This window comes from Carcharhinus amblyrhynchos, chromosome 15 (assembly GCF_965287045.1).
Source record: "Carcharhinus amblyrhynchos chromosome 15, sCarAmb.v2.hapA, whole genome shotgun sequence".
In the NCBI taxonomy this organism is placed as follows: Eukaryota; Metazoa; Chordata; class Chondrichthyes; order Carcharhiniformes; family Carcharhinidae; genus Carcharhinus; species Carcharhinus amblyrhynchos.
Genome location: NC_137338.1, coordinates 40,716,034 through 40,733,859, shown reverse-complemented (window position 1 = coordinate 40,733,859; position 17,826 = coordinate 40,716,034). Strand labels below are relative to the sequence as shown.

The following is a 17,826-nucleotide window of genomic DNA, read 5'->3' as shown; positions in this document are numbered from 1 at the left end:
AATGGGATGCTGGCCTTCATAGCGAGGGGGATTGAATATAAAAGTAGGGAGGTCTTGCTGCAGCTGTATAGGGCATTGGTGAGGCCGCAGCTGGAGTACTGTGTGCAGGTTTGGTCGCCGCACTTACGCAAGGATATTTTGGCCTTGGAGGGAGTGCAGAGGAGGCTTACTAGGCCGATGCCAGAGTTGAGGGGGTTGAGCTATGAGGTGAGGCTGAATAAACTAGGCTTGTACTCGTTAGAGTTTAGAAGAATGAGAGGAGATCTCATTAAGACATATAAGATGATGAATGGGATGGATAGGATAGAGGTGGAGAGACTCTTCCCGCTCAGAAAGGACAGTAGGACTAGGGGGCACAGCCTCAAGATAAAGAGGGGGCGGTTTAGAACGGAGTTGAGGAGGAACTTCTTCACTCAAAGGGTGGTGAATCTCTGGAATTCTCTGCCCGTTGAAGTGGCGGAGGCTGCCTCGCTAAATATTTTTAAGACGTGGGTTGATGGGTTTTTCATAAGTGAGGGGATTAAGGGTTATGGGGAGAGGGCGGGAATGTGGAACTGAGCCACGACAGATCAGCCATGATCTTATTGAATGGCGGGGCAGGCTCGAAGGGCTAGATGGCCTACTCCTGCTCCTATTTCTTATGTTCTTATGTTAATATCTTTCCTCAATATCTTCTTTAATCAACAATGCAACTCCACCACTTTTTCCTTTATGTCTGCCTTCCTAAATACTGAATAGCCCTTAAAGTTTAGTTCCAATCCTTAGTCACCTTGGAGCCACATCTCCGTGATGCTAAATATATCATTTCCCTTTACATCTACCTATGCAACAAATTCATCCATTTTGTTTTGAATGCTCTGAGCATTCAGGTTCAAAACCTTTAGCCAATCAATTTAACGTTCCTTGTTTTTTTGCTGTGTCCTTTTCTGATTCTGGCCCTTGATTTTCTTCTTCTCCCTATGTTTTTTTTCTGTTGTTCTTGATTCCTCCTGCTCTGAATCCTTACGTAGGTTCCCAGGTTATGTTAGGTAGCATTCACAACAAGCATACATGGCAAAACCAGCACTGTGCTTTCAGACTGTAATTTTCTGTGGTTTGCTAAAACACTAACCACAACAAGGACTGTGGTAACAGTAAATTTATTTAACTCTGCAACTGTTAAGAAATATTTCTGCTCTGCCCAAGTTCCTGGAGAATTCTGGCGTGCTGCTGTCATTTGACCATGAGATGTTTGATGTGATGACATTATCTCAGTCATGTGATGACCCATCTCCATCTTCCCCACTTAGTTTGGGCCTAGTGTACACAGTGCAAATTACATAAACATGTGTATACAAAAGCAATTAGCTATACAACAGTGTACAATGGTTTGTGTGAACAATGAAACACAGATTGGGCTCTTGCAACTTGGTGTATGGCCCATTACGTGTTTTCTTTCCTTTCTTTAGCACATGATATGACAGAACAACACAAAGACAAAACCAAACAAAACAACATTCACCAGTTTATGCGGTGACAAAATCCCAATATTTTATTTTGGGCTGGCTCAGATGCTCAGAACATATAATATAACCAACAGGTGGAGGGGAGTCTATGTTCTATGGCTCATGTCCATATCACTGGATTCATGAGACAAAATATGTGTTGATGTGAGAGCCACCCCTTTGGACGCTGATGGGATCTGCATGCACATGGGTATGGAGGAATTGTAGTCAAGGCAAGATGGTCGAGTGCAGCGCAGCAGTTGGTGATGGCACTGAAACTCTCAAGTTGAGACGGCAATTGGAAGCCACCATGTAGCTGTTGGGTTATGGGATCTCATTGTTGACCATCGCCAACTGGTCACGCTCACTTGTGATCTGGATAAGGGGCTAAGGTTGTGAGCTTGTCAATCAGTTCAGCTTGTACATTAGATTCAATTTAAGACTGCAACTAAGCTTTTGCATAGGAATCATTGTCCTAGTGCGTCTGGAGAAAAGGTGTTGTGCTACCGATTGCATACCCTATCATGGAAAACTGCACAGACTAAGTAATGCTGCAGAGAAATCGGTGTGGTACCATGCATAGTTTACCACGGGGTGTTTGGTTGAGCTCGTTGTGAACCAGTTTGACTGGGAGTGGAGGGAGCTACTTGTGATGCGCTCAGATAACCAGATGAACGTGGGTACGTGCGGTCCTTAATTATGCCGGCTGCTTTTCCAAGGCAGCGGCAAGTGTAGGCAGAGTCAATGGATGGGAGGCTGGTTTGTGTGATGGCCTGGACTGAGGTTCCCCACTCCATTCGCCTCCTCCACCAGCTCCAGCCAGAGGACGGCGGGGAGGCGGGGCTAGAGCGGGTACCCGGCGCTGATTGGTCCGTCCCCCCCCCCCCCATTGTGATGCGACGCCCTACATCCGGCGACATCAACCGGAAGCGCGGCTTCGTCTCTGTCGCTGTTGAAGCTCCGGCCTTAGCAACCGGGCCTGGCTGTGTACACACTTGGAGCGCAGGCCTCGGCCCGGCTGTACACACATACCGAGTACAGGCCCCGGTCGCCAGACACTTGAGGATGCGGCTGTCCAGCCACTGCTTCATCTGACTCCCCTCCCGAGCTCCTCCGTTCCTTTTCTTCTGAGCAGGAAGAGATGTTGCCGACTCCAGCTATGCCCGGGTTGCAGCAGGATTACTGATCTTGTTGTCAAGACACCCAGAGACGCCGCGGTTGAAAGTCCGAGCAGGGAAAGGATTAGGTTCCTCCTAGTCCTTGAAGGAGCCACACAGAGCGTAAGTGTGAGGAGGGGCTGGATGTGAGGGAGTCTGGAGGACTGATCTATCAACAATACAGTCATCGTGGCCATCAGTACTTAGCAGCTTTAGTGCTTTCCCTCCCATCACGCTGCTAAAGCTATTGTCAGTGAAACATTAATCAGTGTTATCACAATCACTTTGCATCACTATCATCCTCAATGTCATTACAACAGTAACCTGCATTTATATAACACCTTCAATGTTATAAAACATCCCAAAACATTTCACAGGAATGTTATCAAACAAGATTTGACATCAACTCACATCAGGAGGTGACCAAAAGAGGTGGGTGTTAATGAGTGTCTTTTAAGTTTAATGTTAATGAGTGCCTCTCAAGTTTCAGCTTTGCAACCATACTTTCCCCAGAATCCAAGGACTCTCTGGTTGGGCCATGGGACTAATGTCACCAGAGTGCTGGTTGACATTGCTTATAGTAGTTGGATCTGATCATCTTCAAAGTTCCAGCAGTCAGTCTTGATTAATGAAAACCATCTCAGCAGGAAGAGTGGTTTAAGGGCTTAGTGTCTCTGTAGCTGAAGGCATGACTGTCAGTGGTAGAACAATGGAAATTGAGGGAAATTTGGGGGAATGCAGACACCTAGTTGTAGGGCTAGATGAGAATAGAGATATGGGAATGTTGAGGCTATGGAGAATTTGAAAACCAGGATGAGAATTTTAAAATTAAGGCATTAATGGACAAGAAGTCAATATAAGTGACCAGGACTTGGTATGTATTAGGATGCAGGCAGCATAGTTTTGGAAATACTCAAGTTCATAGAAGGTGCAAGACAAGAAAATAGCCAGGAGAGCTTTGGAACTGTTTAATCTCGAGTTAAAAAAGGCACAAAAGAGGGTTTCAGCAGTAGACAAATTAATGCAAGGCTGAAAGCAGGAAATGTTACAGAGATCAAACTAGTCCAGTTTAATGATGGGAAGGCTATAGGACCAAAAGCTTAGTTCATGGTCACTGAGGATGCCAAGTTTGTGTTTTGTTGGGTTCAGCCTCAGAACGTGGTTAGAGCAGTGGATAAAGTGACCAACCAAGGAGCAGATTTCATGACTTGGACTGTAGATAATAAGTTTGGTTTTCTCTGTTAGAAGAAATTGTGGCTCATCCAATATTGAATGAACAAGATGGCAAATCAGAGCAGTGGAGGATTGAGTGAGGTGATGGAGGTGAAGCATGTTGTCAACATAGATGTTTTAGAAACAGAAAATCAGGCTTTATTTAGATGATGTAATTGAGGGGCAACATATCAAAAAGAAAAAAATAGGAAGAGGCCAAGGATACATCCTTTGGGAACCCTAGAGGTAAGGATGTATGAACAGGAAAATAAGCCATTGTATGACTTTCTCTGGCTTTTGCTAAATACAATTCGTGTCATTCTCACTTATATGATACCATCATGACCAATATCATGATTATCATTGTCTCCATTATTCTTTTTAACAGTTCTTGATGCTCCTTTGTAATTATTACCACTCATTATTCTTGCCATTATTACATCAGTATTATAAATATCTTTAAGTCAGATGTTAACTGGATGATTTACTGAATATTTCTCATTCACAAGTTGTCAACTAATGGTTAGAGAAATTCATCACAAACTGTAGCTGGTGATGATTTATCATATTTATAATGTTAATATTTTTAGCTAAGGAAAATTACAAGTATTTATAAGATTTTAATAGCTCAAGAAGATCAAAGGAAAATGCCTGACATTGATTCATCATGCCAGTAGAAATATATATTTTTTAATATGCTGATGTTTCTTCGAAAGGGTGGTGTGAGCTAAACCAAAATAAGTTGCAGTCCCATTTAAAAGTGTATGTATATATTGTGATGAATTCTGTAGTTTATTTGCCAAAAAAGGGAAATATTTGTAAGCTGCTGTCTGAATATGAGTTGAAAGCCTGTTTTTTTTTTAAAGAACCCCTAACTGAAAGGGAAACTAAGATTTAAGATTTCTGGAAAAGAGGGTCGTGATTTCGGATTCCTGGTTGTGACATCAGATTTCAGGGAAATCTGACTGTGACCTCAGGTTGCTAATTAAGTGGAAGCTGCTTGAATCCAAATGGAAAACACAGAGCTCAGGGATCAGATTTCAGCAGTAAAGCAGTTCAGACAGGCTGGGAAGAGTGTATGTGTGAGAAATCTGAGGGGAAAAGAAGGAAACCTGATACCCTGATTTAACAGTGGGGATAGTGAAATAAAAGTTGCTATTACCTTAATTATTTTATCAGAACCAACCATACAGGGCATCAGTGTGTTACTGGGTAGTCAGCTGAAGATGACTGTGGAGAATCCAAGACTGTCATGAACTGAGCAAAGTAGGTTCTCCAGATGTGCACCTTTGGTGACAACCACATCTGTAGAATTCAGATGGAATAAATGACCAAATCTGTGTAAGGAAAAAGGATTGAGCTCTACTTGAGGGAGACAGAGTTTTGAAGGGTCTGTGGCTGAATGTGGTGCCAAATGTCTTAACAGAAATGCCAGTAAATCCATGATATTTATATTAGTTGTATAGACAGTTTAAAGTGTAATTTGTACTTTTTATTGAATACACTTTAATGGTTAATGTTAATTCATGCTTAATTTAAGTTGATTTTTGTTTAATTATTACATAAAAGTTATAAAAAGTGAAATCTTGCTCTCAGTTTTTTCCGTAAGGGTCGTTTGGTAAGTTTGGTTATTTTAGCTTGTTGGTCTTTGCAAGGATCCGAAAAGTATAGTGAGTGAATCACGCTTCACTGTGTCAGATCTGACAGCAATAGGTTTGAAAGACATTATCTGATTATCTGTCTTTTGCTTCAGGCTGGATGACAATGATGGAAATGTTTGTGACCTTGATGTTCATAGTGATGACTGATGGCAGCATCAAGTCTCGTCAATTATATTCTCAATTTTGTGGGCAATTATAAGCTGTTTCCTTGTGTTAAAATAATAAACCTAGCTTTAATAAATTCATTAGGTTTATAATTAGTACTTTATCTCTGATATTCTTTATCCCCACTAACCCTCCTGAGATATCTGCACTCTTCTAATTCTGGTCTCTTGAGCATCCCTAGTTTTAACCACTTTACTTCTGGTGCTTGTGCTTTGATCTGCCTGCGCCCTAAACTCTGGAATTTCCTCAATAACCCTCACCACCTTCCTACTTTTTTCTTTAAGACACTCCTTGAAATAGACCTGTTTGGACAACATTTTCATCTTCTGCACCATGATATTGTTTTACGTGGCTCAGGCTGAAATTATGTCTTATAATGTTCGTCTGATGCCCTTGAGATATTTTATGTTAAAGCTATGCTGCTGCTGCTGTTCCTCAAAAAATCCACTTATATCACTATGCCAATACTCTAATGATAGTAATTGTGATAATGATTGTTAGCTTTTAAAATTAGTAGCAGCATTACAAATTTTGTAAATAGGAGTCACCAGGTCACATTTCATGTTATTCAAGAAAATTATAATTGACTTAGCATTCTTAAAAACAGATTCTACTGACGTTTTTCAGAAATTATATGTTTTCCTTACTGTACTGCTTCTTGGTCAAAGGTAGTCACAACTGTTTATAGAATCATAGAATCCCTACAGTGCAGAAGCAAGCTATTCAGCCCGTCAAGTCTGCACCGACTCCCTGACAGAACATCCCACCCTGACCCAATCCCCAGACATTAAGGGGCAATTTGGCACGGCCAGTTAACCTAACTTGCACGTCTTTGGACTGTGGGAGGAAACCGGAGCACCCGGAGGAAACCCACGCAGACATGGAGAGAACGTGCAGAGTCCACACAGTCAGTCACCCAAGCCAGGAATTGAACTGGGGTCCCTGGTGCTGTGAGGCAACAGTGCTAACCACTGTGGGTGAGTCAAGGTTTGCACTGTTCACTGTGTATGCAGCAGCAGCACCTGAAAAGGCTGTCCTAAGATTACTATCATACGTGTGTATACATGCAAAATACTTAGGTGTCTGTGTTTTGTTAATTGTTGAAAGTATACTTAGTTGTACAAGTTTTAGACTTGCAGTAATCTGACAAATAAAGGTGACCAATAATCAGTTAGCAGGTACTGAACATGCAAATAAGAACATAAGAACTAGGAACAGAAGTAGGCCATCTAGCCCCTCGAGCTTACTCTGCCATTCAATAAGATCGCGGTTGATCTTTTTGTGGACTCAGCTCCATTTATGGGGAGCAGGAGATGTACACTTCTAAATGAATGTACTTTCACATAACACTGTTAATCCCATTATTTGTAAAATATAATTTCTATCAGTTTACAAGTGCTATTACTACAATATAATGTGACATTCGTTAGAGAAAAATACACATGCTATTTAATATAATTTTGATTGTTTAATATTTAATATTCAATTTCAGAGATGCCTAAGCACTTATTATGTAGCCTGTTAAAGATCACAAAATACATTTATTGTATAGCAATGGCGTGATTTCACTAAAAAGTTACATTTGCTGAAAGGTATCAATTTTGTGTATTTTATATAATCATTTCATAATAATTTTGTGCTTCTATGCTGCGAAGCAAGGCAGAACTTACACAAGAATATTCTTAAGTTTCTCAATTTTTATATTAGCTTTAGTGACATGTATGTGACCTACTTGCAGTTCTGGTTTAATAAAATTGTCAGGCTTGCACACCATAGTTTATAATTTAGTTATAGGATTGTTTAATGAAAACATTTAAAAAAAATACAGGTGATCTTTAAGTCTAAGATGAAGAAAGGTTTCCTTTTGGGATATGTTGCTAAAGCATCCTTTACTTGTTGGTAAGTAATTTTATGGGGAAAGCTGTACTTTCTTATTCTACAATTTCATTCCCAAGTAGCCTTTAATGGTTGCACTTTATAAGAAAGATGAGTTGGTATAGTTGACCTTAGAGTGCCTTGTGGTGCTATATTTTGCAATATGGGGTAATAGTAAACATTGTTGGTTTATATCATAAGTAAAACTTGATAGCTGAGAAGAGGCCATGTGGTGGTTACCAGCTTAGCAAAGGACATTTTTTTTTCAAATGATAATAATGTGGTCATTAGCAGTTTAGGAAATGCGATTCTGATTTATGAATTGCTTGCTGTGCTGAATTCCAAAAAACAAAAAACTAATTCCTCCTATTGCAGCAAAACATTTATAGCACCACTGTTCAACAGGCCAAACCATTTTCTAATGTGGCTGTATTTACGTTATACTTTGTACTGAGTGGGAACTGTGAAATTTTAAAGAGTGTATTATTCTTCTAGCTTCCACTTATTACCAGTGAGACAGTAATTCTATAATTTGGAACTTAGTTCAGCAATTTGGTTCCTGAGTGGGATTAAAATGAGATGTGCAAGACAAACTGTGAGGCAGTTTTGGATTACTTAAGTGTTTCGATTGGTGTTTTATAGTTCTAGCTTAGTATAAAATTTATCTTTAGAAGTAGTGAACAGCCCTGTCAGAGTTGGTAGATGCCAATCTGAAAAAAGTAGATAGATTTAGCCATTATCCAGTTTCGTTCTCTGGATTTCTCCTCGTGATTGTTTTAATTCTATATTTTGAAGGTGTATGTGCGTGGTGTTCTCTCTCTCTCTCTCCACTGTCTGTAGAATAATTCTCAGCCCTATTCTGAAAAAGGACACATTACTGTGCTAGCATATATGTTTCCTATTCTCACAACAATTGAAGGCTTCAAAGTAACAGGGCCAGCTAATGTCACAGTCTTATGCAGTTGGTTCATGCTAACTAGAATTTGGTTTGAGACTGTCCAAGCTCACTTAACGTAACATCCATAAGTCAGTAGATGTTTGTTCCATCAAACTGTTCCTAAACTGGTGAAAGACCAGTGTCCATGCACCAACCCATTTTCCAGATCCTTTTAACTTTGAAAAAATAACTTCCACTGTCCTACTCTCCCAACTATGGAAAGTGTTCATGGAGAACAAAATTCCACCTGCAAGTTCTTTTTGCATCAAAATCCATACAACCTGCACTTAGCAGTGTAGCATGCATTCAACATCATGTTCTATGAATCCCAGATTTCAGAGAAGAAGTTGCAATAACTGTACCCATAAATTGTTCAAGTGTTATGTCCAGGTTTCCAATAACCCAGTGTCGAGGCTGCCACAAATTAAAGCACTATTACCTTTCATGAAACATAATACTTTGTAAAGGAAATACTAGCTAATTATTTTTATTGCTTTAATGTAGAAATTAATATTTAATGTTTGAAGTGCATCTGATTCAATTATGTTTTATTAAAATGTTCAAATAAGAATCTTTTTTATTTGATGCAAATACATTTTAAAGGAAGAGATGTATTTCAAGTATAACATTTCAGGTACTTGCAGAATAATCTGTGATTGTAGTCTGCTCATGCTATTACCTAATTAAACCAGCTTCTGCTGCAATATCTGGCTACTCCTCAGTAATCCATTAAACCACCATTGTTACAATGATAACTCTTCATTTAAACCCTGCTATTTATTTCAATTTTATGATTGGAAACTACTTAAGTAAGTGAATATGTTTAAAAGTATTTTGTGCCTAATGAATATGATTTATTCTAAAGCCCTTATAAAGTTCAACCCTTCTTGTCTTTTGATTAACTTAGATCAGCTGAAGTCGAGATCATGGGTCTATTTGACAAACTTGCTGGCTGGCTTGGTCTAAAGAAGAAGGAGGTTCACGTGTTGTGTCTGGGGCTAGACAATAGTGGGAAAACAACTATAATTAATTGTCTAAAACCTTCAAACGTAAGTTTTTTTAAAAAAATGTTTTGACTTCTATAGCATGTAAAATTATTTTAGTACCAGTTTGTAACTAAGCTCTTCAATCACTTATTTATTATTTTAGTTTTTTTCTGTATTGAAATAATCTACATCATATGTTTGCTCTTCTATATACTTTATTCCTCTGCTTCTCTTTCTACTTTTTTTAATGATCCATTTTGATTTTCTCCTTTTTCTTTGTTTCTTTTTAATCTCTGTATCATTTTCTGCTGCCAACTGTGGTTCAGAGGTAGCACTCTTGTTTCTGAGTCAGAAGGTTATAGATTCAAACCCCACTCCAGGATGATGCCTCCTGAAGGGATGCTGCAATGTTGGAATTGTCATAATTCAGAAATGACCGCCTGGTTTTGAATAAAATATCCCATTTTGAAGAAAAGTAGGGAGTTTCTCCCTGGTGCTCTGGCCAATATTATTCCTTAATGAACGTCATTAAAACATATCAATCGGTGATTAGTGCAGTGTTGTTTGTGGGACCTTGCTATGTACAAATTGGTTGCTGTGTTCCTGCATTACAACAGTGACTACACTTAAAAGGTACTTAATTGATTGTAAAAAATTTAGGGATTGACCTGAGGTAATGAAAAATACAAAAACAGAAGTTCTTTTTTTCATGTTCTGTTTCCATTATCTCCTGTCTTCTCTTTTCCTTTCCTTAGTCCTAGCCTTCTGTAACTTTGTATGTACACTTGGATTCACTAAAATAATGCATTAATGACAGTTGAAAATTGTTGTTTATATTATTATGAAGTTTTAAACGCATTATCTAAGGAAAGGTGTATTTGCATTGAGGGCAGTTCAGAGAAGGTTCACAAGTTCGATCCCGCATACGGAGGGATGTTCATACAGGGAGAGGTTAATTAGGTTGGACCTGTACCTGAAGTTTAGAAGAATGAGAAGTGACCTAATTGAGGCATATAGGATTCTCAGGTGGCTCGACAGAATAGAACTTGAGAGGATGTTCCTCCTGTGGTGGAGTCTATGATCAAAGGACACAATTTCAGAATAAGGGGTCTCCCATTTAAGACAGATGAGGAGGAATTTCTTCCATGTGGGTAACGAATGTGTAATTCTTTACCGCAGAGAGCTGTGGAGACTGGGCCGTTCAGTATGTTCACAACTGAGGTAGATGGATTATTAATCAGTATGGAAATCCATGGTTATGGGGATAAGGCGGGGATAATGGAGCTGAGGATTATATTAGACCAGCCATGGTTTCAATGAATGACAGAGCTGACTCAATGGGCCGATGGCATACTTCTACTCCTATGTCTTATAGTGTTATGGCTATGATATTTTTCATTTTCTTTCTATTTTTCCATTTTTTGAAAGAATTAAATGATTTTCTTTCAAATTTAAAATGGAAATACTTTCCCTTGTGTCAAGTGGAGGAATAAAGGACCACTTTTGCCAGAAACCCCAATCCTAACTAACTAGATTTTCACATTTCTATAGTGAAAATTAAGTGCTGTCAAAGTGAGATCTCATTTCAAATAACATCCTTTTATTTCCTGTGTTTAACTAGGGAATTGGGAATTTGAGACATAAATTTGTTCTATCTACCAAATAGTTTACTTTAAAATGTTTCCCCTTCCCACCCTTAGGCTGCTGATTCGTATTGAAGTGCTAACAGCTCCTGGGCAACTGAATCATCTCTGCTTCCTTGCCCAAGTGACAAGCCTTTGTGTTTGATCCTAGGCAGTAGTTTCATTGGCCTATTCCCTCATCTGAGGCATCATTGACTAACCAATTTTGTCATCGACTCATGGGTGAAGTTCTGCCTTTTTAATTTTGTGAAGAAGCCAATGTTGTCCCCTCAGTGGTATTTCCTCCCCAAGCCCAGAATGCTATAGGAATTTTTGCACTTCATCTGCCAAGACCAATGATTTAATGTAAAATATTTAATTAATATTGAACAGTAGGATTTTGGGTTGAATAATAATCTTTGTTTCTACCCTTACTCAAACATCCTATTTAATTACATCAAAATATATACATTTTGCTAACTTTGGAAAGATATCTAATTTGATTCAATATCTAATGACACAAGATAAATATAGAAGAATGTTTCTTTGTATTTTCAATTCTATTTTATGGTATTGAAATTCTGTAGTTCTACATTCTAACTGGCACTAATGGTAAATATCTTTATTTGCTTTCCAAAGGAAATTCAATTGCAATAATCCAATTATAATAAGAGTGGCATAATCTGAATTTTCTGTCATACATTAAAGATGTATATTGTAGAAATCTATGTGAATTTCAATGCAGAATCTATTATTCAATTTGAGGTATGAATTTTGTTAAAGATGAAAGGCTAACAGGTAGGGTTAGTATCAGATTGACTGAGAGATTAAAAACTATTTAGCTGGCTTAGAAATGAGAGGATGCTTCACTGTGCAAATCTGAAATTCTAACTCGCAATGTGATTAGCAACTTCTGTCTTAACTTGGTTAAAGCTGTGAGAATTGTTGCTCAGTTTTTAATTAGGAATAGCATTAGGAATAACAGTGAATGTTCTTTTTCAATAAATAAACTTACGTTTGCAAAGAATACACAACATTGTAACCAGTAGGTATATTTACTGCAGAAAGTTTGCCAGAATTCCACCACCATTTTGACCTTGTTGTCTTTAGCCTTCTCCACTGAAGCTCATGACAAGTTTGAGGAATAGCATGTCATCCTTTTCCTGAGCACTCTGCAACCCTCTGCCTTGAATATTAACTCTAATAACTTCAGAAAATCATTTTAGTCTCCACACTGTATCCAGAATCCTCTTGTGTCCAATGACAGATGCAATTATATTTGAATAATATGATTAATAATATTTCTGAGACTCATTTTTACTGAACTCTTCTGCCAGCAGCTGGAAATACAACCCACTCATGAATTTGTTGCTAAACTGATGCAATTTCCTCCCTGGCCCCTAATCAAACTTTGAAAGTGGGAGCAGAAACAGTTGCTACAACTGAGATGGAGGGAAATTCAGTTTTGCAACCATTTAAAAGGTTGATTCTGTTTAAAAGGGGCAACACATTTCTACAAAGATGTCTGTAGTAGCTTTAGGGGTGTCAGCAAAGCTCCCTGGCTCACTAACGCATCAGTGATGCCATGCATTGCAAATTGTCACATGATGAGAGAGTCACAACAGCCTCCTGGATACCTGGCAATCACTTGCACGCTAAGAAGATTGGCATTGCAAATTATAAGGGCATTAAAAGAAACTGTCCTGTTCATAAAACTGGAGGGATTGTCTTTGAGTGGCTGGTGTGTTCTATCAGCTTCCCCTTGAACTCATAGGAACACAGCTAATCTTTAGAACAGATTCTTTCTCTCTTTTGTCCTCTCCCTTTTTTTGTTTGTCTGACACTCAAATAGAATATGACTTGTGCTTCCCTCCTGAACAGAGCATCAGTAACTTCCTCATCAACATGGCAAACATCATCTGATGCAGCCACAAAGAATTCAGTGGCACATACATGTTATTCTTCTGCTGATTGAAGTGGCTGTAGGTCTTCAGGCAGCAGTCAACATATTTTCTCATAGTTTCTTGAAGACAAACACAGTCTTGTGAAACAGTCAGAAAAGTCTAAGTAAGACCTTCTAGCTCTGTAGATCTTGGTGAGTAGGTATGTGTAAGTGGGATGAAATGCCTTCTGTGGCAGGCTTCTACTCACATCCTTGATTTCCATTAAATTATTTAAGAAAATATTTTTGCATCCTTTGGAAAATCCTGTGATAACTAGCACTTTGAGTAAAACCAGCAGCAGAAGTCCTGACTGAAATTTCAGAGGTAGCTTTGCAAGCAAAATAACACCATCCTTCAGTAGTACAAGCTGAGGTAGTACCTTGGATATATGCACCATCATATGTTCTATGACATTTCTTATTTATATTTACTTAGATAGACACATGAGCGAAACAGGGATGGAGGGTTATAGTAGGCGGTATTAAAAAGGGTCAGAGCCTCGGGACGACACTGGAAATGTAATATTACATGTTAATGTTTTGTCTCTTTTAATCCACAGGTGTCGGTCCACCTTGTTGTCAAACGAGGGGCATGCACACGGTGGGTCGTGCGTGGGCTGCTCTTGGAGGTTTCGAGAGTGGCCTAGTACTTCGTGTCATTATGTGTGCTTAATCCTGGACCAGCAGACGGGCACCACAACAGCTCAGTGACTATCACTGCTAGCTGTGCAGATACATGGATTTGGGCCTGTGTCTGTGGGAGTTTGCACATTCTCCCTGTGGTTGCGTGGGTTTCCTCCGGGTGCTCCGGTTTCCTCCCACACCCCAAAGATGTGCTCTTAGGCTGATTGGTGTACCAAATTGACCGTACATTATTCTCCCCTGAATCTGGCTACATTAGGGGTACCATTCACATACACACGGGGCAGGGTAGGTGTAGGAAAATGCTTTGTTGAAATGGCAGCGCGGGCTTGTTGGGCCGAAGGGCCTGTTTCCCGTGCTGGGTTGTTCTTTATTCTCATTGGTGAGCTTTAAACGGGAATTGTAAAATTTTTTGGTAGAATACTTTGGATGTAGTTTTTTTGAACAGTTCTAAAATGGCCACAAAGAAACATTTTGTGTCCCAAAATAAGAAATAATTAAGAGGAGAATCCAGCTAATTTTCTTTGTATACAAAATGACTTTTTCATTCACTCACCATGGTCTCATTTTCCAAAGGCAATATCAGCAGAATTTTAGATAATAATGGCAACATTTAATTGGAAGAAAATTGAGGGATTGAAGTATTGCTGGAAATAATATTCTTTTGAGGAGAAAATGCAGGGAATGAAATCCAGTAAATACTGCATGGCAAACCCATAATTAAAACACTTGACAAAACTCTAGACAAACTTCATTTTCATTCTTTTCCGTCTATAAAGTTTAGAAATCAGTCCTTTAATATCTTTAATCGTTTTTTATGCATGCTACCAGTGGTAACTGCTAGAAGTTTTATAGTTATATCTCACCTTCACAGGCACTCTCCAGAGGGCTGATGATACACAATCCATATTTTTCTTTATTTAAAAAAGCTTATTCTCCTTTTAAATGGTTGACAGTTAAGAAATGAAGATAAAATCCAGTTACTGAAATTGCACCATATCATGGTAACAGATGCGGTCATCTAATATCCCTTATTGTGCTATTTTAACAGTCATGAACCATTTATTTCAAGCATGTTAATGCCCCTGCAACATTCAGCTGCTGCTGTTCCATGGCATAATTTCAAGGCCCTGGGAGAATTATTGGCCTAATGATCTAATATTGCTTATGTTTTGGAGTTAATGCAGTGCTCAAGCCTGAAGAGGGAGTGTTAAACACTAAATTCACATTTTCAACATTCATTTTTCTTATGATTGTTTGCTGTCCTGAAATAACTTATTGGTACGATATTCTAATTTGCCAGCACTCCAATTCTGCAGTAAAATAAAGAAAGCCAGTCTTGTATATAACTAGTGCCTCAGGGCATTCCAAGATGCTTTACAGCAAGTTAAGTACTTTTGAAATACAGTCACTGTTGTAATAACAACAACAATGTGCATTTATAGTGTAGCTTTTATGTATTCAAATGCCCCAAGGAGTTTCACAGGAACACAATATTAATGAAAATATATTACTCTAAATGGACTAGAATACAATACAATTAGAGAAACCAAATATCTGAGTATTGTAGTTTTGTCTTGTAATTAGATTTTTTAAGCATACAGATTTAAGCTACTACGAATACAATATACAAAAAATATAAAATATAAAGCAAAACTCCAGGTTTGACCTGTACCATCATCTGGCAGAATAATATCCTGTGCTGATCAGTGTAATTGTTTTACAGGCTCAAGTGCAAGACATTGTTCCAACCATTGGATTCAGCATTGAAAATTTCAAGACATCTGGGTACTATTCTGTTTTTATTATACACTACACTGGTTTGGTCTGATAGATTGGAAGAAATAGATCGGTAACATTTTGATATGTAAGTGGTGACCAACTTGTATAATGTTGGAATCTTGGTGGTTTTCCGATAACTGCCCAGCATAACTGTCTAGTCTTTAGTCTTCTGTTCACCACAATATCTGTGTAGCTGCTGAATTGCTCAAGAGCTGTCTCATCTCCACCTTTGCTAGTCCCATAAATGTCATTACTGTCTCTCAACTTGGGTATGCCTCCAGTTCAGCCCTCATCTTCGCTCCCTTAAGTCCAAGAGACACAGGCTGGAATTTTATCGATTCCAAGATGGATGAGGCTCACAGAACGGAATTCTCCACTGGTCTCAGGCAGGATCTGACGAGTCCCACCAACAGCCTCCTGACTTTGCCGCATAAAGGGATAGCAGGTTCTGAGAAAAACTCATTACTCCGGGATCATATTGGCATGGAAAGATAACATCTGGCTACTTTCCTCAACAGAAAACTGTCATTTTAAATCTTACTCTCCTGTCTCCCCTATCCTTGCCTCCAAAAATAAATTCATGGAGTTCATGGGCTTCTTTGTCATTAAGATGGAGACCATCCAGTTAGCTGCTTCTGCTATGTTCTTTTCTTAGTCCACCAGAACAAACTTGCTCTCAAGCTCCCCCTGCGTTAACTCTGAGTTTGCATTTTTCTCTAGCTCACTCCCTTAATGCCCTCTCAGAGCTCATCATGTCCATGATACCCATCTCTTGCTCCTTCGGTCCTATTCCCACTAAACTGTTGACCACTCAACTTCCCCCCCAGGTCCTCATTGTTAGCCAGTATTGCTAATGGTTCCAAAGAAGAGTCGTATTGGACTCCAAAAAGTTAACTGTGTTCTCTCTCCACAGATGCTGCCAGACTTGCTGAGTTTCTCCAGCATTTTCTGTATTTATTCTTTGTGGTTCTCTCCCTTCTGGTGTTCTCCCCCTCCTTTAATCCTGCCGCTGTCACTCCCTTTCCTAAAAATAACTCTTGGTCCCACCATTCTTGTAAACTATTATCCCATCTCCAACTTGCTTTTCCTCTCCAAAGTCCGTGGATACTCTGTCACTTCCCAAATCCATATCTTTCACAGAACTCCATGTTTGAATCCTTCCACAGATTTCTGCCCTGCCACACTTTTGAAACAACTTTTATCAAAATCACAAATAACATCATATGTAACTGTGACAAAGCTAAGTCTCTCATCCTTCTGGAAATGTTTGCAGCCTTTGACTTAGTTGACGACACCATCCGACTTCAAGATCTTTTCACTGTCCTGCTTGAACTATCCTACGCCCTCACCCTGAAACATCCTGCACCCCCCAAAACCACCATACCTCCCAAAATCATCCTACCCACAACTCAAAACATCCTACCACTTGAAACCATCCTGCCCCCAGCACTGCACCGTTCTATTCTCCCCCCCCCACTACCCACCCCTACGTCCTGCATACCCATCCTGAAACCATCCTATCCTATTCCTCCCAAATTAGCTTCCTGTCCTTCCTTCCCCTGACCTTTCCTATCAACCCCCCTGACTTGTCATCATCCACCGCCCCCAGCCCATTCATGCTCACCCCTCCAGGCCCATCCTTGTCCCCCACCGACACCACTCTCCCATCCTATCCATTTACCTTATACACCTACATTCTCCTTGACCTCTCTGGAAAGAGTATTTTAAACAAAGGGAAATTTAAACTTACCTGGTTTAGGGCAGCTAGTGCTGTAAAAATGGTGTGTTGTTCCTGAACTATCAACTCCGTCTCTCACCCTGCAAATACCTGAGCCTAAACCCATCTGTTTGCAATCTTGGTGTTATATTTGACCCTGTGATGAGCATCTGATCACATATTTACACCCACTAAGTTGTTGATTATTATAAAGCGGGCCTAGCTCTTCTATATTAAATTATACTTAGCATAGCACTATAACATGGTATATGAGATAGCCCTATTAGTTTGGATTGTCATACTTTCCTGATCAATTAAGCTAATGGGAATATGAGGTTGTTACTGTTATAAACTTCTAGGATTTGTTTGTGAACATAATTGTTTGCATGCTGATAATGACAAGAACAGGGTTAATTAAATTATTGTGTAACAATGTGTCTTAACTATGTGACTGAAGCATAATGTTTTTCCATTTGTGACAAATGCAGAACATGCGGTGGAAGAGCATAAGAGCTTCAGCGCTTTTTGTGTCAAGAATCCAAGCAGAATTAGTAAAATAAGATTACTCAGCATACTATTGTCTCAATATCTCCATGAGGATGATTTTCACATGCTAGATTTAGTACTCAAACTTTGTTATTACT

General features: G+C 39.2%; 1 protein-coding gene across 3 annotated transcripts in view; it reads left to right on the top strand.

Moving 5' to 3' along the window:
• The first annotated feature begins 2,408 nt into the window (after positions 1-2,408).
• arl6 (ARF like GTPase 6) overlaps positions 2,409-17,826 on the top strand; it is a 37,407-nt gene continuing 21,989 nt past the window's right edge. For 2 of the 3 annotated variants that reach the window (XR_013888677.1, XM_080203886.1), the window contains exons 1-3: positions 2,409-3,073; positions 9,399-9,540; positions 15,410-15,471. Coding sequence is in view for 1 of the 3 variants with exons in the window: in XM_080203886.1 (XP_080060012.1) it covers positions 9,418-9,540; positions 15,410-15,471 (185 nt within the window). In the remaining 2 variants the exon portion in view is untranslated. The remainder of the gene's footprint in view (positions 3,074-9,398; positions 9,541-15,409; positions 15,472-17,826) is intronic. The other variant, XR_013888678.1, reaches the window with a different exon arrangement.